Source organism: Elephas maximus, chromosome 7 (genome assembly GCF_024166365.1).
Source record: "Elephas maximus indicus isolate mEleMax1 chromosome 7, mEleMax1 primary haplotype, whole genome shotgun sequence".
Taxonomy (NCBI): domain Eukaryota; kingdom Metazoa; phylum Chordata; class Mammalia; order Proboscidea; family Elephantidae; genus Elephas; species Elephas maximus.
In genome coordinates, this window is record NC_064825.1 from 64,613,736 (window position 1) to 64,638,622 (window position 24,887).

At 35.8% G+C, this 24,887-nt stretch overlaps 1 protein-coding gene and 1 non-coding gene across 2 annotated transcripts in view; both read left to right on the forward strand.

Annotated features, from left to right (window-relative positions):
- Positions 1–24,865, forward strand: part of IPO7 (importin 7) — a 60,561-nt gene extending 35,696 nt beyond the window's left edge. Inside the window, exons 7-25 of the mRNA XM_049890340.1 lie at positions 327–421; positions 537–621; positions 2,370–2,504; positions 6,846–6,945; positions 7,879–7,955; positions 8,111–8,227; positions 10,878–10,967; positions 11,537–11,702; positions 11,894–12,054; positions 13,252–13,380; positions 14,843–14,909; positions 14,993–15,118; positions 15,538–15,635; positions 17,483–17,578; positions 18,318–18,538; positions 18,643–18,848; positions 19,947–20,153; positions 22,068–22,184; positions 23,744–24,865. Of these exons, the coding sequence (XP_049746297.1) occupies positions 327–421; positions 537–621; positions 2,370–2,504; positions 6,846–6,945; positions 7,879–7,955; positions 8,111–8,227; positions 10,878–10,967; positions 11,537–11,702; positions 11,894–12,054; positions 13,252–13,380; positions 14,843–14,909; positions 14,993–15,118; positions 15,538–15,635; positions 17,483–17,578; positions 18,318–18,538; positions 18,643–18,848; positions 19,947–20,153; positions 22,068–22,184; positions 23,744–23,841 (2,391 nt within the window). The 3' untranslated portion in view covers positions 23,842–24,865. The remainder of the gene's footprint in view (positions 1–326; positions 422–536; positions 622–2,369; positions 2,505–6,845; positions 6,946–7,878; positions 7,956–8,110; positions 8,228–10,877; positions 10,968–11,536; positions 11,703–11,893; positions 12,055–13,251; positions 13,381–14,842; positions 14,910–14,992; positions 15,119–15,537; positions 15,636–17,482; positions 17,579–18,317; positions 18,539–18,642; positions 18,849–19,946; positions 20,154–22,067; positions 22,185–23,743) is intronic.
- LOC126081278 (small nucleolar RNA SNORA23) lies at positions 11,275–11,458 on the forward strand. Its single transcript, XR_007518325.1, has one exon. It is a non-coding gene; the product is annotated as a small nucleolar RNA SNORA23 (small nucleolar RNA).
- Positions 24,866–24,887: the final 22 nt, after the last annotated feature.

Sequence of the window (24,887 nt, forward strand, 5' to 3'; positions counted from 1 at the left end):
TTAGCTATGATTTTCATGGCCTTGAATTTATATTCTTTGGATCTTGATTGAAAGAACCTATAGACTTGACCAATAATGTTTGGATTTAAGTCTTTAGAAGAGTTTTCAAAAGCATCGTTTTAAACCAAATAGTGCAATCATGAGAGTGCCTCTTAGATTTAAAAAGGTTCAGTACTTGCCCCTGTCTATACTTTTATTATAAAAGGCCAACATTGGATGAACATTCACTTCTTTGTGAATCTGTTCTCGCCTCATGCTGTTCCTTCTAGATTGCAGCAGTGCTGAATAACATCTCTTACTGGCTTTAAATAAATGTCTTTTTAAAGGAAACACTTCAAGTTGAAGAAGATGATAGACCTGAGTTACCATGGTGGAAATGTAAGAAGTGGGCTTTACATATTTTAGCAAGGCTTTTTGAAAGGTAAGCTCCTCTACATAATGATGGTTTAAATTTATTTTTCAAGCTTCTGCTTTTATAAGCGCTGGTATAAATAAACCATTACAAAGAATCGGTTGGCATTTTTATGTTCTTCTAGATACGGGAGCCCTGGCAATGTTTCCAAGGAGTATAATGAATTTGCTGAAGTATTTCTGAAGGCATTTGCTGTTGGTGTCCAGCAAGTAAGTTTTAGATAGTTTTTCTAAGCGGAAACATGGCATTATTAAATTTGTTACTGTCGGTCTTATTTATGGTTTTTTGGTATCTAAAGATAGCACGTTTGAACCTTATAGCAGTTCTAAAACTTTACGTTCTTAAATTATTGAAGCCCTCAAGGGGCTTTCACATACGTAGGTTATACATAGTGATCTTTACCATTAGACATTAAATAACGAATCCATTACATTTTAACATAATTTTTATGGAAAATAACTTTTTTCCCAAATTGAAAAATTTTAGCAAGAGTAGTTACATTGTTGTATACATTTTTGTAAATATCTCTAATGTCTGGCTTTATAGAAGGACACTGGATACTCATCTGCTTCTGCATTCGGTTTTAATTTGTTTTGGTTGACGTAAGAAAATATGGCTTTACAGAAATGAAGTTAGAAGAGGGAGGAGTGTTTTAATAGATTTTTCAGATAATTGTAAAAATTCTTTGATATCGCACCAAAATTCAGTGAATAGTAGTCTCTTAAAGGTTAATTGAAATGTATAATTTGAAACTGTCAGCAAACATTTTGTACGCAACTACATTAAAACCCATTGGCCTGTGTTGCACCTTGAATGCATGTAATATGCATCGGTCATTTAAAAACTGTTGACTTTGAGTTAATGCAGATTTTCCAAATATTAACACATTTCATTTTACAATTAAAAAAAAAATCACATTCATTAATACTGCCACTTATCTCTTCAGAAAGATCTTTAAACATGTGACAGCTACCAAGCTAATGGTGGTGGATCTACATTTTCCAGAATTTTACTTTTTCCTTGAAATCTTGCATTTTAACACTTGTAAAATTATTGTCCTCGAAGTGACAAGCTCATTTCATTCATTTTTGAGATGATATCTGCCATATGCACAAATCTAAATGAGCATAATTTTTCACTTCTTTCACGTATATAGTAGGGTTTCACTGAAAAAGCAACTGTTTCTGCTTCCAACTCAATTTTACAAGTGCTTTTTTTCTAATCCTCGTACTTCGGTGTGCAGCCAAAGTGCACCATATCTATACGTTCCATTTAATGATACTCAAAATTTTTGGTTCGTTAAGGACAGTCTTAAAACGACTAGCTCTGTAAGTATGTGGCTGTAAAAAATACAATGACGACTAATACAGTTTAGTGCCATTCTCTTGATTTGTGTTAGACAGCAGAAATTTTACCACCATTGTTTTTGTACCGTTGATGCAAGTGTTAGCACAGTGAAAAAGGCATATAATTTCTTCATATTATTATAAAAATACTGGTTTTGACCTCTTAGACCCTCTCAAAGAGTCTTAGAGACCACCAGAGAGAGGTCTGTGGACCACACTTTGAGAATCACTGTTCTGAAACATCGAGGAGAATTAGAACCTCTTACAGATTAAGTAAGTAGGTGAATGGTTTAGATAAGGATTTCCTAGACAGATGTGTTTTAAAAGACAAAGATATCAGAATATTGAGATAAGTACAATAGGCAGCATATAGTTTTCTTTCCTTTTTTATGCTTAATCTGAAACTAGCCCTTTGACACAATAGTACTAGTTTATTTACTAAGCACCTTGGAAATAAATACTGTTCTCCAGCTTACAAAAATTATTTTTAATAGAATGTAGTTCCTATTTCGTGGTGACCTAGACATTAAGTTTTCACATATTTTTACTGGCTTGTAAGTGGTTAAAATTTGTATTTAAACTTGGTTTTTTATTGAATTTTTCTCTCAAAGGTTCTGTTGAAGGTGTTGTATCAGTACAAGGAAAAACAATATATGGCTCCTCGAGTATTACAACAGACATTAAATTATATTAATCAAGGAGTTTCCCATGCCCTTACCTGGAAGAATCTGAAGCCTCATATACAAGTAATGCTTTTGTACTGAATTAACTTTTTCTTTAAAGCAAATATAATGGAAGTAGCATTAATTGCCATAAAAGCTGAAAGATAATTTTTGTTGAATTGTGGTACTTAGTCTAGTTCTGGTGATTGTTTTCAAAATATACCAGGAAAATGGGATGTAATACTGTCACATAAAAGTATGAAAGCTATTTTGTTAATATTTAGCTTATATTAATTAATTTATATTACTATTACTACTTGCATTTAAGTTCTTACTCTAGCATTATGATTAGTTAACATATTGTATAATTTGGAGTAAGCAAAGGACTTTATTTCAGCAGATTATTTTCCAGGAAAATTAATTTATTTACCATTAGTAATTTATTTGCTTTATTTAGAGCTATAGGCTTTTTTTTTTTTTTTATGGTAGTTCTAGTTCTAGCTTTATTTATTTTTTTATTGTGCTTTAAGTGAAAGTTTACAAATCAAGTCAGTCTCTCACACAAAAACTTATACACACCCTGCTACGCACTCACAATTGCTCTCCTCCTAAGAAGACAGCCCGCTCCCTCCCTTCACTTTTTCGTTTTGTGTCCATTTCGCCAGCTTCTAACCCCCTCTACCCTCTCATCTCCCCTCCAGGGAGGAGATGCCAACATACTCTCAAGTGTTCACCTAATCCAAGAAGCTCACTCCTCACCAGCATCCCTCTCCAATCCATTGTCCAGTCCAATCCCTGTCTGAAGAGTTGGCTTTGGGAATGGTTCCTGTCCTGGGCCAACAGAAGGTGTGGGGGCCATGACCACCAGGGTCCTTCTAGTCTCAGTCAGACCATTAAGTCTGGTCTTTTTATGAGAATTTGGGGTCTGCATCCCACTGCACTCTTACTCCCTCAGGGGTTCTCTGTTGGGTTCCCTGTTAGTAGCCATAGGCTTTGATGAACTAAATTTCATAGTGTATTGCCTCAGAATACTTAAATGCCTCCGATGTACACATAGGTCTATTTTATCATTAGTAGTTGCAGAGACCCCCACGTGTGTGTCTGTCTGTTGTACTGTGGGGCTTCTGTGTTGCTGTGGTGCTGGAAGCTATACCACCAGTATTCAGATACCAGCAGGGTCACCCATGGAGGACAGGTTTCAGCTGAGGTTCTAGACTAAGACTGAAAAGCATTAGCCAGTGGAGACCTTATGAATAGCAGAGGAACAATGTCTGATATAGTGCTGGAAGATGAGCCCACCCAGATTGGACAGCACTCAAGAGATGACTGGGGAAGAGTTGCCTCCTCAAAGTAAAGTTGACCTTAATGACGTGGGTGGAGTAGAGCTTTCAGGACCTTCATTTGCTGATGTGGCATGACTCAAAATGTAAAGAAACAGCTGCAAACATCTGTTAATAATCAGAACATAGAATGCATGAAGCATGAAACTAGGAAAATTGGAAATCAACAAAAACGAAATGGAACACATAAACATCAATATCCTAGGCAGTAGTGAGCTGAAATGAACTGGTATTGGCCATTTTGAATTGGGCAGTTACATAGTCTACTATGCTGGGAATGACATCTTGAAGAGGAATGGTGTTGCATTCATTGTCAAAACAAACATTTCAACATTTATCCTGAAGTACAACACTGTCAGTGATAGGATGATACCGACATGCCTACAAGGATTTACGCACCAGCCACTAAGGCCAAAGATGAAGAAATAGATTTTTACCAGCTGCCGCAATCTGAAATTGATTGAACATGGAATCAGGGTGATGGAATCAGGGTGTACTGATAATTACTGGTGATTGGAATGAGAAAGTTGGAAGCGAAGAAGAAGGATCGGTAGTTGGAAAATACGGCCTTGATTATACAAACAATGTCAGAGATAGAATGATAGAATTTTGCAAGACCAACAACTTCTTCGTTGCAAATACCTTCTTTCACCAACATAAACGGCGACTAAACACATGGACCTCGCCAGATGGAACACACAGGAATGAAATTGACAACATCTGGGGGAAGAGACGATGGAAAAGCTCCGTATCAGTCAGAACGAGGCCTGTGGCCGATTGTGGAACAGACCATCAATTGCTCATATGCAAGTTCAAGCTGAAACTGAAGAAAATCAGAGCCAGTCCATGAGGGCCAAAATACGACCTTGAGTGTATTCCACCTGAATTTACAGACCACCTGGAGAATAGATACGATGCGTTGAACACTAGTGACCGAAGACCAAACGAGTTGTGCAAGGACGTCATCCATGAAGAAAGCGAGAGGTCATTGAAAAGACAGGAAAGAAAGAAAAGACCAAGATGGATGTCAGAGGAGACTCTGAAACTTGCTTACGAATGTTGAGCAGCTAAAGCAAAAGGAAGAAATGATGAAGTAAAAGAACTGAACAGTAGATTTCAAAGGATGGCTAGAGAAGACAGTAAAGTATTTTAATGACATGTGCCAAGAACTGCAGATAGAAAACCAAAAGGGAAGAGCATGCTTGGCTTTCCTCAAACTGAAAGAACTGAGGAGAAAATTCAAGCCTCAAGTTGCAATAGTGAAGGATTCTATGGGGAAAATATTAAATGACACAGGAAGCACCAAAAGAAGATGGAAAGAATACAGTCATCATACCAAAAAGAATTAGTCAATGTTCAACCATTTCAGGAGGTAGCATATGATCAGGAACCGATGGTACTGAAAGAAGAAGTCCAAGCTGCTCTGAAGGCATTGGTGAATACAAGGCTCCAGGAATTGATGGACTATCAACTGAGATGTTTCAACAAACAGATGCAGCACTGGAAGTGCCCACTCGTCTATGCCAAGAAATATGGAAGACAAGACAGCTCTCCCTGGCCAACTGACTGGAAAAGGTCCATATTTATGCCTATTCCCAAGAAAGGTGATCCAACCGAATGTGGAAATTACAGAACAATATCATTAATATCACACGCAAGCAAAATTTTGCTGAAGATCATTCAAAAATGGTCGCAGCAGTATATCAACAGGAAACTGCCAGAAACTTAGGCTGGTTTCAGAAGAGGACGTGGAACCAGGGATATCATTGCTGATGTCAGATGGATCCTGGCTGAAAGCAGAGAATACCAGAAGGATGTTTACCTGTGTTTTGTTGACTATGCAAAGGCATTGGACTGTGTGGATCATGATAAATTATGGATAACATTGCAAAGAATGGGAATTCCAGAACACTTAATTGTGCTCATGAGGAACCTTTACATAGATCAGGAGGCAGTTGTTCGGACAGAATAAGGGGATACTGATTGGTTTAAAGTCAGGAAAGGTGTACATCAGGGTTGTATCCTTTCACCGTACCTATTCAATCTGTATGCTGAGCAAATAATCCGAGAAGATGGACTATATGAAGACGAATGGGGCATCAGGATTGGAGGAAGACTCATTAACAACCTGTGTTATGCAGATGACACAACCTTGCTTGCTGAAAGCCAAGAGGACTTGAAGCCCTTACTAATGGAGATCAGAGACCACAGCCTTCAGTATGGATTGCACTTGACATAAAACAAAAATCCTCACAAACTGGACCAATAAGCAACATCACGATAAACAGAAAAGATAAAAGTTGCCAAGGATTTCATTTTACTTGCATTTACAATCAACAGCCATGGAAGCAGCAGTCAAGAAATCAAATGATGCATTGCATTGGGTAAATCTGCTGCAAAGGACCTCTTTAAAGTGTTAAAAAGCAAAGATGTCACCCTGAAGACTAAGGTGCACCTGACTCAAGCCATGGTATTTCCAATCGCATCATATGCATGTGAAAGCTGGTCAGTGAATAAGGAATACTGAAGAAGAGCTGATGCCTTTGAGTTGTGGTGTTGTGAAGAATACTGAATATACCATGGACTGCCAAGAGAATGAACAAGTCTATCCTGGAAGAAGTGCAACCAGAATGCTCCTTAGAAGCAAGGATGGCGGGAGTGTGTCTTACATACTTTGGACATGTTGTCAGGAAGGATCAGTCCCTGGAGAAGGACATCATGCTTGGCAAAGTACAGGGTCAGCAGAAAAGAGGAAGACTCTCAAAGATGTGGATTGACACAGTGACTGCAACAGTGAGCTCAGGCATAACAACGATTGTAAGGATGGCACAGGATGGGGCAGTGTTGCGTTCTGTTGTGCGTAGTGTCGCTATGAGTCGGAACCAACTCGATGGCACCTGACAACAGTTGCAGAGAGAATAAGAATATGTGGGTTAATGTCTAATCTGAGAATGCATTTACTAAAGTTTTGATATTATGCAATTTTAAGTACATTTTATAGGGTTGCTTTTGTTATAGAACTTAAAGGATATTGGAAGGTTTATAGCAATCGAAGATTGTTATTTTTTTATCTTTTAAATTACAGGGTATTATCCAAGATGTTATTTTTCCATTGATGTGCTATACAGATGCTGATGAAGAACTTTGGCAAGAAGACCCTTATGAATATATACGTATGAAATTTGGTGAGGAACTTTCACTTTTTAGAAACAAAGTATGTTAGTAAGTAAAGATTAGAGTGGTTGTATTTTACAAACTTAGGGGGCATTAAGACCCAAGTTTTGGTACTGTAAAACCTCTTTTTTTTAAATGTTATTTGATAATGATAATTTTTATTTTTAGCAGACACAAATAGTGTTGACTATTGCATGTGCTTCTGGCACATACTAAAAGTGTTAGCAATTCAAAATTATACCTAAGTTTCTAAAGTATGCTTTTGGATTGCGTGTCAGTCATTATGTTGTTGTTAGGTGCCGTCGAGTTGGTTCCAACTCATAGCGACCTTAGGTACCACACAACGAAACACTGTCTGGTCCTGCGCCATCCTTACAATTGTTATGCTTGAACCCGTTGTTGCAGCCACTGTGTCAGTCCATCTCATTGAGGGTCTTCTTTTCCGCTGACCCTCTAATTTACCAAGCATGAGGTCCTTCTCCAGGGTCTCATCCTTCCTGATAACATGTCCAAAATCAGTCATCATACATATGGGAATTAAGGATACTGGATACTGGACGGAAACCCTGGTGGCATAGTGGTCAAGTGCTATGGCTGCTGACCAAAAGCTCTGTAGTTCGAGTCTACCAGGCGCTCCTTGGGAACTCTATGGTGTGGTTCTACTGTGTCCTATGGGGTTGCCATGAGTTGGAATCGACTCGACGGTAGTGGATTTGAATACTGGATGCCACAGACACATGGAGTCCCTAGAAGGAACTAAGGAATTGTAATTTGGCTAATGTTGAGTAGTAGTCCTGCTTCCTACCAGAATTTTACATGCTTTTAATAATTTTAAGTGGCATGCTTTTCACAAAGCACTGTTTGCATGTTATGTAATGTGAAAATGATTTGGTGAATAAATTAAAATCTCTGTTTTCCGTCTTAATTTTCAATTCGTTCTTCAGATGTGTTTGAAGATTTCATTTCTCCCACCACTGCTGCTCAGACGCTTTTGTTTACAGCCTGCAGTAAGAGGAAAGAGGTAGGTTATTTAAGTATAGATACCTTTTGCAGTGTTATTTAAAATTTGTTCAAATTACACTCAGTTTTAATGCTAATTGGGTAAGTAATTTTGCTATTAGTGTGTGTTTTATGCATTGTTGGACTATACAGTAAACCAGTACTATTTTAATTTAGGTACTGCAAAAGACCATGGGATTTTGCTATCAGATTCTTACAGAACAAAATGCTGATCCTCGAAAAAAAGATGGAGCCCTGCACATGATTGGTTCTTTAGCTGAAATACTTCTGAAGGTACACTGTGTGTGTGTATTTGTTCGTCTGCCTGTGCACAAAACTAATTAAAATAATTCCTTTATTGAGATATAATGCATATACTGTATAATTTACCCATTTAAAGTCCATGGTTTTTAGTATATTCAGAGTTGTGTAGTCGTCACCGCTAGTTCCGAGACATTCTTGTCACTCCAAAAAGAATGTAGCCATTACTGGTCAGTGCCCATTTCGCCTTAGCTTCCTCATTTACTCAGGCCTAGGTAGTCACAATCCTTTCTGTCTCCATGGATTTGCATATTTTAGAAATTCTATTTAAATGGAATGGAATAATATTTGATCCTTTGTGGCTGGCTTGTTTGACTTTGCATAATGTTTTCAAGGTTCATCCATATTTTAGCATGGATCAGGACTTCATTCCTTTTTATGGTCAAATAATATTTCATTGTATGGATATACCACATTTTATTTATCCATTCATCAGTTGGTGGACGTTTGTGTTGTTCCAGCTTTTTGGCTACTATGAATGTTGCTTTGAACATTCATACACAGGGTTTTTTTGTGGACATATATTTTCATTTCTCTTGGGTACGTACCTAGGAGTTGAATTTGCTGGCTGTATTTTGAAGACCCACCGCGCTTCCAAAGCAGCTGCAGTATTTTACATTGCCACCAGCAGTGTATGAGTGTTACAGTGTCCTCACTTCTTCATCGTCGCCAACACTTGCTATTATCTGTCTTTTTTATTTCTAATCATTATGGTGGGTGTAAAGTGGTATCTCATTGAAGTGTTGGTTTGCATTTCCCCGATGGCTAGTGATGTTGAGATTCTGTGTGCTGAGTGAATATTGTATATCTTCTTCTGGAAGAATGTTCAGATCCTTTGCACATTTTAGAGTTGGGTTGTCTTTTTTATTGTTGACTTTTTCTTTATATATTGTAGATACTACACCCTTACCAGATTTGCAAATATTTTCTCCCATTCTGTTGGTTGTCTTTTCACTTTCTTGATGGTGTCCTTGAAATAAAAAAGTTTTGAGTTTCGATAACATCCAGTTTATCAGTATTTTCCTTTGTTGCATATGCTAAAGGTATTTCTTTTTTGCTTGAATTATTTTCTTTTTGTGCTGCAGGATAGTTGTAAAATAATGTTTATTTTCTCAAAAAATTGACTTTTAAGGAAGTTTGTAAACGTATGCATTCCTTCATACTACTGGAACATCATGTTTTTGTGGCACAGATCTCATAGTACAGAATGACTGAGTAGGTTCATGTTTAAAAACTTGAGCTTAATTGTTTGACTTCATAAATAACATCTGAAATTTGTTTTCACTTTCCAGTTAATAAATGGTTAACTATTCAAAGTGTAAATAAATATTTTGTCATAGTATCTTCCTACGGCCAGGAACCTTTTCCACAGACTGCTCCATAGAAATCGCCACTGCTATTTGGTGTGCATCTTTCAACTTTTATATACCTGTCTATCGATCCTCTTAGTTTATACAGTATAAATTAAAGGTAGTCTAATTATTTGTTTTACAGGAGACTGGGGACTTGAGTAAGTTCTTCTGGCATATTCAGATACTTTGTTTATCAAGGTTTTTTTGTTTGACTGTGTTGTTGTTGGGTGCCATTGATTCAATTGCGATTCACAGTGACGCATATGACGGTAGAACCTGCCCCATAGGGTTTTCTTGGCTGTACTCTTTATTGAAACAGATCACTAGTTCTTTCTCCCACAGAGCAGCTGGGTGGGTTCCGACTACCAACCTTTCTGTTAGCAGCCAAGTGCTTAACAATTTGTACCACCAGGGCTCCTAAGTTAACTATAGTTAATTATAAAACTATTGTTTGATTTAACTATTTTGAAATAATTTTAGACTTAGAGGAAAATTATAACAAGTAGTTCCTCTTCCTCGTTTTTGCTGCTTTTTTCGTCAATAGTTGCCCTTACTCTTCACTCAGCTTTCTCTAAGGTTAATATCTTCATAGCCATGGCACAGCTATAAAAACCAGGAAATTAATATTTATATAATACCATTAACTGAGCTACAGATCTTTTTCAAATTTCATAATATTTTCTGCTAATGTCCTTTGTTCCATGATCTAATCCAGGATTCCACATTTTATTTAATCGTATGTCTCCTTAGTTTTCTTGAATTTGTTCGTATCAGTTTTTTAATGTTGATTTAATATGCAGGTCAGTGAGTTCTTAAAAGCATGTTACCATTGAGAAAATATCCTACTTGAAGATTTATGAGAGTATCTTTTTAGTTATCCAGTTTATTACTACGGAAGTAGGATTTTTCTTTAAGCTAAGTTATGTTTAGTTAAAAACTGTCCAGATAATTTTTTTTCATTATAGAAGTTTTTTAAGGTAGGGGAAAAAATTAACCCGTTTCTATTACTCAAGTGCAATTGCTCTGAAGACTTGGCATAATTGCTGTCTAATCACACAATGTAAAAAGGTGTAAACGTGTATTCAGTGTTTTTGATGATAAATTTGTAGAATAAAAATACTGGTTTTGGATCCTGTGGTTCAGAGACACAGAATGAATGTATGTTGTTTATCAGTGTTCTTTTTTTTTTTTTTTTAAGAATACTGTATCTGTTTAAGATTTGAGATGAATGTGTGGAACTGTTCCAAAAAAATTGTTGTTTATATTTACAGAAAAAGATCTACAAAGATCAGATGGAATACATGTTGCAAAATCATGTGTTTCCTCTCTTCAGCAGTGAACTAGGATACATGAGAGCGAGGGTATGTTTTAGTACTGTAGTAGTTCATATATTTACATCTTATAAAGAGCAACTTATGTAGTCTTTTGGAAACCCTGGTGGCGTAGTGGCTAAGCACTACAGCTGCTAACCAAAGGGTCAGCAGTTCAGATCTGCCAGGCGCTCCTTGGAAACTCTATGGGGCAGTTCTACTCTGTCCTGTAGGGTCACTATGAGTCGGAATCAACTCGACGACACTGGGTTTGGTTTTTGGTATGTAGTCTTTTATGCTCACTTTAAATGTTGTATTTCATTCTAGACTTTTGTTTGATGTAACTCATTAAATGGCTGCTATGATGTGTGCATAGTTTTCATCTGTGTCTGGTAGCAGTATCTGTCTGTGTTTTGCATTCAGATCTTGCTATCCACACAAATACCATGCAGCCAAAGAGCAACGTGGGATCATAGTACTGGTCTAGTGTTGTCTCTTTGGACACATTCACCACTGGCCAGCCTCCAAACTCCCACACAGAACTTTAGGAATAGGGATATAACTTAGGAGATTTAATGTAAGATATCTGTAGTAACCACTGCATTTTTTGTTAAAAAAAGGCTTGCTGGGTCCTCCATTATTTTTGTGAAGTAAAGTTCAAAAGTGACCAGAACCTGCAAACGGCCTTAGAGCTGACAAGAAGATGCCTGATAGATGATAGGGAAATGCCTGTGAAAGTGGAAGCTGCTATTGCACTTCAGGTGTTGATCAGCAATCAAGAAAAAGGTAAGGGATATCTATCTAATCCAAAAATAGCAGAATGTCTTTGCACAGAATTATGCAAGGAATAATCATAGAAACCTGGCACATTGCTTTCTCCTTTCTTTTGGAAAGTATATTTTTTTTACTTCGGTATATGTTGTATCTGATTTAAAGAAGTTTTAGCCAAAATGGGTTTTTTTTTTTTTCCCTTTCAGCTAAAGAATACATCACGCCATTCATTAGACCTGTAATGCAGGCTCTTCTTCACATTATAAGAGAAACAGAAAATGACGATCTTACCAATGTAATTCAGAAAATGATCTGCGAGTATAGTGATGAAGTTACTCCTATTGCAGTAGAAATGACCCAACACTTGGTATGTTGTTTGAACCATTTATTCAAGTATTTTGATTTAGCTTTCAGTGTGTTTCAGTCATTGTGTCACACAGAAGTTTTCCTCACTCACCTTATAGCAAATATTTTCACAGAGCTTATTGTATAGCAAGTATTGTTTTAAGCCTTTGACACCTAGATAACTCATGGAATCCTCACACAATCCTCTATGAGGAATACTCCCATTTTACAGAGAGAAAATGAGGTATAAAAAGACTAAGAAACTTGCCCAAGCTGTTAAGAGGTTAGGCTGGGATTCAAACCTGGGCTGTCTGCCTCGATGGTTCATGTTCTTAATTACTACCTCATGCTACATTATGCCTGTTTGTGTAGTTTCCTGGAATACTTTGGACCCACTTAAAAACGAAGTCGTTATAAATAGATTATTTAAATGAAATTTCTGTAATTAGTAGTTATTTTATAGTTGGCCATTGTTTACTGTACCTCACAATTTCCCTCACTTTTGATGGTAAGTGATGGAGGTAATTTACCTAATCCCAAACTGCTGAGGAGTATTTAAGGGTAATGAAAGGTATGAATATGTACGCAGCAGTTACCATTCATATTCCCTGTACAGTGATTCATTTGATGCAGTTTCTGTTCCTTCTAAGTATTAAAATTTTGGAATCTAACTTAGTATTTCCTACGGTTATGAGAGAAAGGCAGAGCTCTATGAAAAAATACATTCTTAACAGCATATTTTGAAATGGGTAAGGACATTCAAATAAATAAAACAGCATTCATTAAGTATGTGTATTAACATTTCTAAGACTCATTCCTTCTCAGAAGTTCATTTCAAAACAAATGAGTTGAATTTTACAGAAGACAAATCAACCCCCTTGAGGAATAAATATATCCATAATTAGGCATTGTTAAATGTTGGCCAGTAATATTAATGAAACTATACTAATAAGGACTATCTATGCCTCACCTCATTTCATGCTCACAGTATGTCTATGAATACCCCAAATGATATGTCAGGAAGCAGAGAGGTTAGGTAACTTAAGGTCACGCAGTAAGTGGCAGAGCCAGAACCATTTGAATTCAGAGCCCAAGCTCCTGATTATTACTAACCAATTTGGAGAAATTGATTTGTTACGCAATCCCGATCCCAATGAGAAAGTGTAAAACCAAAGTAGTGCTTTAATGGCAAACATAATTTATATTCTTATCAATCCAGGCAATGACATTTAATCAAGTAATCCAAACTGGACCAGATGAAGAAGGAAGTGATGATAAGGCAGTTACTGCTATGGGAATTCTGAATACGATCGATACGCTTCTTAGCGTAGTTGAAGATCATAAAGAGGTAAGAAAACGATCCAGTGTTGTACAGGTTTTAGGGAATGCTCAAACCATTCCGCATTGACTGTTCTGTGCTTTTTGGAGGGCTCTTGAGTTACATAATTCGGGTTATCTCAGGCACTTTGATTTTGCCATTTTCTAAATTCCATTTTGTAAAGATTGGTATCTCATAAACATCTCAGCTTCTGGCACATTCATTACTAGACGGAATAAGAAAAAGGTATTCTTAACATCTTGTTTTCTTGGGGCTCAGGATTTTTGGGTCCCTCTTAGGTTACCGTTCTCAGATCTAGAATTGGTGAATCTAGGAATACATACTTTTCCTGTTGTCTTTTGGAAAGGTAATTCTTATAATCATGAATTTTTAAAAATGAAATACTTCAGACATACAGAAAAGAGTAAAGAACAGAAAACTGTTAACAATACCTCTTCAACACCACCTAAATTTACTAGATGTTAACATTTTGCAATATTTGAGTTAGATTTCTTGTATTTCTAAAAGGAAAAACAATTTTAGACAGATGCACTCAAAGCCCATGGAGTACCACTTTGTAGTCTCATCTTCTTAATTCCTTACTTCCCGTAGAAGTAACCACTTCCCTGAATTTGATGTTTGTAATTCCATTGCAGGTTTTGATAACAGTAATATGTGTTACCCATAAGCCACATGCCTTGCGTATTTTCAAATTATCTACAAATTGCCTTTTTCAACATGAGATTTTCAGTAAAATATTTTTGTATACTGGATTATCATTGGAGGAGATAGGTAAAAACCACAAGGATCCCTGTAGCTACTTCACTTTCCTAGTAGATGAGCTGAAACTGTATTAAGTGCCGTGTGTTTGAAATAGATGTCCTGCTTCTATATCTGATCAGTAAATTTTATTCACTTTTTAAGAAAACATTCTGATGGACTTCAGGGATTTGGGATCCATTTGATGACCATACTAAAAATTAAGGAGGTTTTGTATTTCCTGTCAGTCTTGAATGACTCGGGCCCTAAGTTCACTGTACCTAATATAATTTGAAAAATGGGTAACTGAAGAATTATTGGGATTGTAGTAGGAATAGTGTTTTCCTTTAGATAATTTTTCTGTAATTCACTAACGGTGACTTTTTGGTTGTATTTGGGCTGAATTGATATTTACACATAAAAGATCTGTAGGCTGTCTTCAGAATGGTTGTGGCACTTGTATTTTTATAATTGTTTGCACTTTTCCAGAGTGTTTCTTTCTTTAGGTAGCTAAGCAGGTTATTCATTGTGTGTGTCTCACTGTAATAGTATTTCATTGTTTTCCTGCCAAATTGGCTCACAATTTCACAGTATGCGAGTATCAAAGATTTCAAATTTCTTAATTCAGAGTTTATATTTAAATGCAGTGACTTACAGTATGCGTTATTTTAGTAATTCATTCTGTGTGCTTCAATTTCTTGTTTTTTATTATTGTTTTTTTCTTCTTTTTTAGATAACTCAGCAACTTGAGGGGATCTGCTTACAGGTCATTGGTACTGTTTTACAGCAGCACGTCTTAGGTATGTACCTCTGATGGTGCTAAGAATTTGCTGCTATTTTATATCAGCAAGCATTGTCCTAATGACTTAGTATTCTCTTTTAGAATTCTACGAGGAGATCTTCTCTTTAGCGCATAGTTTGACGTGTCAGCAAGTGTCTCCACAGATGTGGCAGCTGCTACCCCTTGTATTTGAGGTCTTTCAGCAAGACGGCTTTGATTACTTTACAGGTAAGTAAAAATGTGAAAATACCGAGGATCCCCCTCCCCATTTTGATTCCTTTGTAACAAGTTATTTAAACAAATACATTTCGAATGTTCTGACAAACAGATTACTTATCAGTAGCAATTACTACTCAAGGAAGACTCATGGCATTGATTTCTGTTAACATATTTTGATATAGTTTTTCACTTTAGATTTTTTTCTTTTAAACACATTTCTCTCCCCTCTTTCTGGTTAACTATTAAATATGAAAGAATTCTCTTTAATAATAGATTCATTTCTGCATTTAATTATAAATGAATAATATTTTAATTAAAAGGAAACGTTAGGGACAAAATGATGAAAAATTTGCCTTTTCTATGGAAATTTTTGAGAAACAGCATTTATATTAGAAAAGATTTATAACGGATGTTTTTTATTAACACAGATATGATGCCTCTGCTTCACAATTATGTAACAGTTGATACAGATACACTTCTGTCTGATACGAAGTACCTTGAAATGATATACAGTATGTGCAAAAAGGTAGGCCACGTTTAGGTGATATCTGTATATTTCATGAGGCTTAAGTATGAAATTGTGAAGATACATGATACCACATTGTGGCAGACATATGGATTTGACAGAATTAAGGGCTCTGAAAGTTCTGAGCTAAAAAAATTTTGATCCCTAGATGCCACAATAATAGCTTTGATAAGCATTTGTCTTTTGTCTGCCCTCTGACATTTAATTGGAGTTATAAATTTTTTTTTTTTTTTTTTGGAGTGCCTGGAGCTTTCCTTAGCCTAGTTCTTTGGAATCAAAAGAAGGAAAGAATCAAGGACTTGAGAGAATTTGGAAAGGATCAGGAATGGTTAGAGATGTTCTGTAAAGGAAAACCTTGGAGACTGCAGGTTTAAAAAAAAAAAAACAGTAATTAGTAAATAGCAACATTATAAAATCTGAGGGTTTGTTTTTTTTAAAAAAAAGTCAAAAGTACTGTTTCATTTATCTGAAAAATCAATGTATACTTGATACTTATAAGAAAAAAAAACCTTAAATTAGAAGTAGGGGATAAATTTTCCCCTATGGTTTGGTTCCGGAGACAAATAGAGTTGAATTGGTTCTACTGGAGGTCCAAAAATTTTCATGTAAATCAGTGTAATTGATAGCATTTTAATTTACAATAGGATCTGTTGAGAGGTAGCGGGCTATTTAAATACAGTATATACTTTAAAAAAAAATAATGAGGTTTATGTTTTCTAGTCTTGATTTTAAAAAGAAAAAAAATTTTTTTTTTCTTTTTTTCTTTTTAACTTGTTTAAATAGGAATTATGTATTACCTATTCAGTTTTATTAGCTCTAGGCTGGTTTTTTTTGTTGTTTTTTTTTTTCCCTTTCTGCATCTGTATTGATATTTTTAGGCTGGGTTTTTTTTTGTTTTCCCTTTATCTATCTGTATTGATATTTGAGGTGAAGGTGTCATCTCATTTAGCCCTTAACTACAAAGGGATCTGAAGTAGCTCTTGTGTTTGTCTATCCCACTCTTCCCTCAAAAGGTTTTTTATGGCACCTATTTTGTGAACTGTTCAGGAAACATTTTATGGTACCTTTCAGTGGAAAGCATACAGGATTCTTTGTATATTGCTGCGATACATTAGGAGGCACTCATTAAATAATAGAAGAAACCACTGAAAAATTTAAACCAGACATATCATTTTGCCCCATGAAGTCTTTAGATAATGCTTGCCCCTTTTCTGAACCCTTTATCACTCAATAGTCATTGTTTACCGTCAGCTGTATTGTTTGTTAATAGTCTGGGAGTAGGGCACATCTATACTAGCTACTTTCCTATTCGAAACTGCTTAGTCCATCTTTATTTCCTGTCTTGGGTGACAGGGCAGCATTTGCCGTCGACAAGCTGCCTCTTCCCCGCCCCCGCCCCCATCTTTGTATTTTTTTATTTTCTGAGACGTGTGTAGAGAAAAGGTTTTCTTAGCAATATCGGCCTCTCTTACTTTTTTTAGTTCGGTACTTAAGAGCCAGATATTCCTGAGAAAGGGGAGGTGTTTTAGGTGCCACTTTTTTTTAAGCCTAATTTATGAGAAGTCAGTGGTTGTCAGTATTGTGTAGGCCAGAATGACACACTACGGGGTGATCATGTGGACCAAGCTGTCAGAATGCTGGGCTGTGACATAAAGGCTAACAATCCCAAAACCTCACAGGTGCTTTAGACTATATTCTGTATAATGAATAATGTAAGCATTCACATTAATTAGAATATCTTAAGGATTCAGGGTGTGTATATAGGCAGGGAAATGTGTTTCTCTGATATACTCTGATTTAAGGGTTTTGTGACGACTCATTCCAATTTTATGTTCTTTGTTGATCAGGTTCTCACAGGAGTTGCAGGAGAAGATGCAGAGTGTCACGCAGCAAAATTGTTAGAGGTCATCATTCTACAGTGCAAAGGGCGTGGCATTGATCAGGTCAGTAAGGCTAAGTATTAATGATTTCTGTTTGAAGATTTAAAGAGGGAATCTCCACTGTTTTTCCTTTGGGGCATGTTATGTATTCTGTATGTTATTTCAATCGTTGGTTTAAAATTTAACCAAAATATAATGTGATATATTTAATATGTATGGAAATGTGACTGGTAACTTTTATGTCTACTTGTTATGCAGTGTGAACTTTGGGTTGAGATTTTTTGTGGTATGTTGTGAGAGATTATTGTTTACCACATCGTCCTTTTGTAATAAGTAGTTACATTATATTAAAGTTAGTATTTACATTTCTGTGGTCAGTTTCTGTAAGATTATTGTGATGTCAGGATTCTTATTGTGATGAGGCACTCAGTAAAGACTTGACTTTCTTTAAAATCAGATTTCCCAGTGAAATGCCTCAACGAGACTATGAATAAAAACTTGAATCAGCTAATGAGACAAAAGGGTTAGTTGAGGCAACCATGATATGGGTAGGATAAGTGATGCAAACAGTTCTCAAGTACTAACTAACCAAAAGGTTGTTGCTTTGAATCATTCAGTGGCACCACAGAAAAAAGGCCTGGTGATTTACTGCTATAAGATTATAGCCATTGAAAACCTTATAGAGCACAGTTCTACTGTGAAGCACTTGGGGTTGCTATGAGTCAGAATCAACTGCTGTGAGTTTATTTGTAAGAATAAAGTTAATTACAGTTTTGGAATATTTTGCTACCTTTCTTTTCAGTGCATTCCCTTATTCGTGGAAGCCGCTTTAGAGAGACTGACCAGAGAGGTTAAGACAAGTGAACTTCGAACAATGTGCCTGCAAGTCGCTATTGCAGCTTTGTATTATAATCCTCATCTGCTGCTTAATACCTTAGAAAATCTTCGCTTTCCTAATAATGTCGAACCAGTTACAAATCATTTTATTACCCAGTGGCTTAATGATGTCGATTGTTTCTTGGGGTAAGTGACATACATTGAACCTTTGCTTATTAACTTTTTGAGAAACTCTGCTTATTAAAAAAGGAAAGGAGAAAGAAGAAAATCTTTTTCTCTTTTGTCTTTAGGCTTCATGACAGAAAGATGTGTGTACTGGGCCTATGTGCTCTTATTGATATGGAACAAATACCACAGGTTTTAAATCAGGTTTCTGGGCAGATTTTGCCGGCTTTTATCCTTTTATTTAATGGATTAAAAAGAGCATATGCCTGCCACGCAGAACACGAGAATGACAGTGACGATGATGACGAAGCTGAAGATGATGATGAAACAGGTAAAGGACTTGTAACAGAGAAAACCAAAACTTGAATCTAGTTAGAAATATCGCTACACTTAGCTTGTTTTTTTGTAGCCCTTCCTAGCCCTCTTCTCCCAAAGACCTATGGGTTCAGAAACCAAATGATTTTGTATTCATTCGTTCATTCATAGAAAAATTTCATTATCTCCCCATTAGAGTGTAGGCTCCTTGAAAGCAGGAACTTCAGCTGTATCTCCAACACCTAGAACAGTTCCAGGTGTATGATATATAATCAAAGATTTATTCATTCTGAATGTGCTTGGCACTGCAGATAAAAACATGAATGAGATGTCTTTATAAGGAAGATAATAGAATGGCTCTGTTAGCTATGTCTTTTAAATGAGTGTAATTTACATGGGTATAAAAGAACTGTATCATTGATGGTTGTGAATATTAAATTTAGGGAATCCTTGACACTTGATAAAGGGCCCGGCACATGGTACTCGGTATATTTAACAATTAACAGCATTAATAAAGGTATACATATTATTGCTACTATGCCAGTTATTGCAAAATTATGGTTTGTAATGTTCGTGGATTTATTGCAGACATCTTAAGTATCCAAAACGTATACTTGCACTATAAAATTGATTAGATGTTGGCTAATACATTTGTTCTGTAAAACACTGTAAACCAGCAAAAATATAAATTGATAGAAAGTTGGTTAATGAAATATTTTATGCTTCCAAAATAAGATGGCTATTGCCATTTTTGTCTTTTTTCACTTACTAACAGCTTTTTCTTTAATCTCAGAAAGGTGTTCTGTGGGTGTAACTTAAAGCATTGCATTGCTTGAGATGTTGACTTGGTACATATTTTAAAGCCCAGAGCAGACGTAGGACTGCATCTCATATTGTGCCATCCTTATTCATACCAAGCTTTTTAAGAACACCATAAATCATGGTTGGGTTTCGTGTATTCCCATGAGAATTTAAATTTCTATTGCTGAATAAGTATTTAAACACTAGTTCCTGGAACTCTTCCTTGAATTTATTCATTTGTGATTTGTAATGTCATTTTGTTGCATAACAAAATATTTCAGTATTAACAACAGTACCTATTATGACTTGGCAGAGGAACTGGGAAGTGATGAAGATGATATTGATGAAGATGGGCAGGAATACTTGGAGATTCTGGCTAAGCAAGCAGGTGAAGATGGAGATGATGAAGATTGGGAAGAAGATGATGCGGAGGAAACTGCTCTGGAAGGCTACTCCACAATCATTGATGATGAAGATAACCCTGTTGATGAGTATCAGATATTTAAAGCTATATTTCAAAGTAATTCAACTTGTTATGTATAATTCACATAGCTCGCTTGAATCTATCTTACTAAACAATCTCTTCTTGTTTGTATCTGCCTCTTAAAGAAGGGATCTCAAACCCAAACTAGAATATAGTTTATGATTATTTGGTAAAATAACCAAAATTATTCCTACTGTTGGCATAGAGTATCAGATATTCCTTTACTTTTAATAAGTTTGTAAATTTGAAGTGTGTATTTCAAAAAGCTTTATACAATGACATGTATTTGCTTATTTTTTTCCTGTCCAAGCACATGCCAGTCATAGTCTTGAAATCCCTTTTTTTTTCTCCCTGTGTTCTATGTATGATACGTTAACCAGTTCGATCTAGTATTATTACTAAATTAGCACTTTGGGCATGATGAAATCTTGAGCTTCAAACAGCTGATTTATTTTTACAATTTTCTGGATGATACACACCTGAGTAGTCAGACTGCTCCTGGAATGTGTTACAATGCCAGGTGCCAGTTTGGCTCTTACTGTCATTTACTGGGATCTCTTATTTAAACAAATAACAAGTTATAGCATCTGTTACACTATCCAGCTTAAGAAATGAAAGTTAAAATTATATTAAAGCCACCCCCCTTGAGTTCACTCCTGTTCTTTATCATTCCCTGTGAGTCGCAATCGACAGCAGCAGGTTTAGGCTTTTGGTTTGGTTTATCTATTAGGAGCTTCAATTTAGAATCACATCTCCTCTGATAACCAAGGCTTTAGTCTCCCAAGCCTGTGACAAAGCAGTTTTAATGCAAGGTTACAGAAACATGAAGGAATGGCTTCTGAGCTACATGGTAGCAAGAACTGATTGAGATGCCAAGAACTACTGTCCATGTATTTTGCAGACTTCAACACATGTCAATACCTAAAGGATGGTTGATATTAGGGGGAGCTCATGCACAGTAAACACAATAAATAGAAATGGAGAATCATGTGATTAAATGTCAGATTTTTCCCCAAACTTCTTGGCAACCAGTACAAAAGGAAAGCCATTTGCATTCTTTGAGTTTCATGAAATTGCTTTCATGGAACCCATTAATAGAGAACATTCATACATAGTAAGTACCTAAATAAATAAAATAGGGAAGTACATGGTCAGAATTAACACCATTATATAATCTTAGCTAGTACATGTTTTTGTGAGAGATTGTGAGGTGTTTCTTCACTTGTTGGGGAAGTTTTTCTCCACTTCTCACTTCAGGTTTAGTTTGACCATTATTTAGGCTATAATATAAAAATAATGTGTGACCATTTTACTTGAATATGGCACAACTACCATTCTACGGAAAGACAGTATATATATTCAAGGAAGCTTTTTCAGTGGGCAAGGCAGAAAAAAAAAATAAGGCATTTATTTTGTAACATTCACCACGTTCCTGAATTTACTTAACACTTCTGATTTTTGTCTTTTAAGAATTTCAGAATTCTAACATAATTTGCCTTGTTCATCTCCAAGTTGCTTTAACTGAATTTTCTAGGGAGTTGGGTTAATTTTATGTCTCAAGTGTCCCCAGTGAAAACATTTTGTGATTCTGTTGAGAGAATGTTTGAACTGATTTAGAATCAGAATCCTTATTTGCTACAGATAAGAATTATGAGAATAATTAGGTTTTTTTTTAAGGCATAAAGCTAAACTGGAATTTTATTTTCCTATATTTCTTGATTCACTAAAGATTTGATTTGAATTTCAAGACAGCATGTAGCAAAATAACTTGGAAATTACTATTGGGAAGAATATATGATGGATCAGAATTTTAGTACCAGTTTAGTGGGGCAAGAAGAATAGAATAGACAAGAGCCCATGCACAACAGATGTAATAAAGTAGACATAGGAAATCGTGTGCTCAAATTTCAGGTCTCTTTTGCTTTTACTCCCCTGTTTTCTTTATGATAGCTATTCAGAATCGTAATCCTGTATGGTATCAGGCTCTGACTCACGGTCTTAATGAGGAACAAAGAAAACAGTTACAGGATATAGCAACTCTGGCAGATCAAAGAAGAGCAGCCCACGGTATGTTATTGCCCTTAACCCCTCTTTAACACAATTAATGACTTGATGCAGCTTTAAAATTTTATATGAAATGATTTCTAATTATTTAAAAGCTACAGTTTTTGTGTGTGATAGGAATTGACTGTAATCTGAAGGACTTAATAGAATAATTAGATTTTGCTTTTGGCTACAATTTACTATTCTGGTACTTTCTGTAATTTCAGTCTATATTTTTAGGGTGTCATTGCCTTAATAAGATTATGGAAGTTCATAGCGATAACATAAAATTGTATTAAAACCATAAACATTTTTTAAATTATGACAAGTATGTCTTTTTGTCTCAGAAGTATTTTAAAGAAAATCCCAGACATCATGTCTTTTCATCCCTAAGCATGTTATTATGCATTTCAAAAATGACGTTTTAGATAATACACTACCTAACAATTTTTTAGAGGTAACATAATAAATTGTAATTCTTTGATATTATCTATAGCCAGTCCACATTCAAACTGTTTGACAACTGTGTTGTTGCAATGTAATTGAAAGTCATTTCATTTAACCCAATATATCAAAAATATTATTTAACATGTTTGGTTTACAGAAGGTTTTGTAATCATATTTGGCTGTTAGTGCTAAAAATTCTTGATTAGTTCCCCTTCTCCCTTTTATTTTTCATGGCACTGATTTGTGGGAGACACAGGTTCGGGTGTCCGGTAGAGAATTTTGTATTATATTTAGAGTCTTGCTTCCTTGTAGTATAGTTTAACTTCTTTTTCTTTTTCACGTGGTCGGGGAGAGGAAGCAAGAATGTTTAATAGGTGATAGTGTTCTGTCAGTCCAACCCCCCCCTTGTGGGCTGCGTTGATGATGGGCTCAAGCATAGCAACAATTATGAGGACGGCACAGGACCAGGCAGTGTTTCCTTCTGTTGTACACAGGGTCGCTTTGAGTAGGAATCGGCTCGAAGGCACCTAATGACGACGACGACAACAGTATTGTATAGTTCATTAGAAAAATACCGTAAATGTCTTAAAATCATATTCTTTTGGAAAATTTCATGCATATACTAAGTTAAAGAGAATAATACAACAGTCTCTGGAAAACCGTAATATTTTAATATATAATTATCTGCAAGTATAACAAGCAACTTTATCAGTCTTAATACTATAAGCTAGGCTAGCTTTATATTCGAAGACGGGTCCTCCTTATAAATAAGGCACAGCTTCCTGATATATTTTATATTAGCATTTGCCTTCATTAGAATTTATTCCCTTTGGGGAGTGGATCCTACTGGCATATCTGATTCAAAATGGTATATTTAAAAATACTTTTTTTTAAACAGCGGGAGGGTGAAAGTTGGCTAATAAGTGTCCAGCATAATAGGAGTCTGTTATCTTCTCTATATAATGCATGCTCCCTTGCCCCTATGCATTTGGAAGGAGAACAGAGGCAGACTTTGAACTTCCTGGTTACTACTGGTGGTTACGGTATGCCTTATTGATACCTGTGAGTTCCTTATTTCCCCCAAAGTAGTAAAATGATCGAATAACCTATTAAAATTTTACTTATTTGTTTTCTAGAATCCAAAATGATTGAGAAGCATGGAGGATACAAATTCAGTGCTCCAGTTGTGCCAAGTTCTTTCAATTTTGGAGGCCCGGCACCAGGGATGAATTGAGTTATCACTTTATTTCCTGCTGTGTGCTTGTAGTGAAGAGCTTGTGTTCCTCCTAGTAGTGGTTCCAGAACTGGTTCATAATATCTACTCTAAACTAATTGATCAATAGATTGGACAGAAAAACCCCAGGAGGTGGGACCTGATCATGCAACCTGGCACTGGAGAAGAAACCAGAGGGATTTTTTGGGGGGAGGGGGGTCACTTGTGGGGGGTTCTTTATTTTTGAAGAACGTAAGATCCTGACTGAAGCTTCAAATGACACTGTGGAAATCTGCGAGCAAGAGGGGATGTCATGAAGGCAGCTTTTCTTTTTCTGAGGAAAAAATAGGCATGGGCTACAGGACTATTTAAAATGTCTCATTTACAGTATAAGCTCAAAGGTAGATGTAATTTTTACACCTATGAGTATTTGTCCAATTTCTGTCTCTTCCTCACCATTGGGTATCTATTCTTTATATGTAAATAAGATAAGGTCTGATAGCCTTATTCAGTCTTCATTTTCATTCATCAAAGATTGTTCCTATGTAGATTATTGGACATTTATTGTAGCACTACATAACTGATTGAAAAAATCTGTAAATGAATTAGCACTTTCATATTGAAACAAGCCTGCTAGCCTATGTATAAAATAGCAAAATGTTTGCTGTTTATAAAAAGAAGGATGTAATGGGGTGGGGGGCAGGGATAATTTCAAGTTATTAATTTAAAAATGAACTAGCAATTTTGTACCTGGTAACTTTGTGGTACACTCACCTCTGATAGTGACTTGAATTTGGTATGTACGAAGGGGTTAGTGATATTTCATTGCTGCTAAAAAAAAATGGCAACTCCCTTCATGTCCTATGTTTTTTCTTAAAGCTCTCAGTGTACAAGTGGAAATTTGGATACATGACCTTACTGTAACAAATAAGAAAGGCTATCTTATTTGAAGCATGTAAATTGGATATAAAGTTCTACTCTTAAAGAGTTGATCAGAGTGTGGCTAAACATCTATATATGCAATCTATTAAAAGAACTTAATTCAGCTAACGTCTTTATTTGATTGC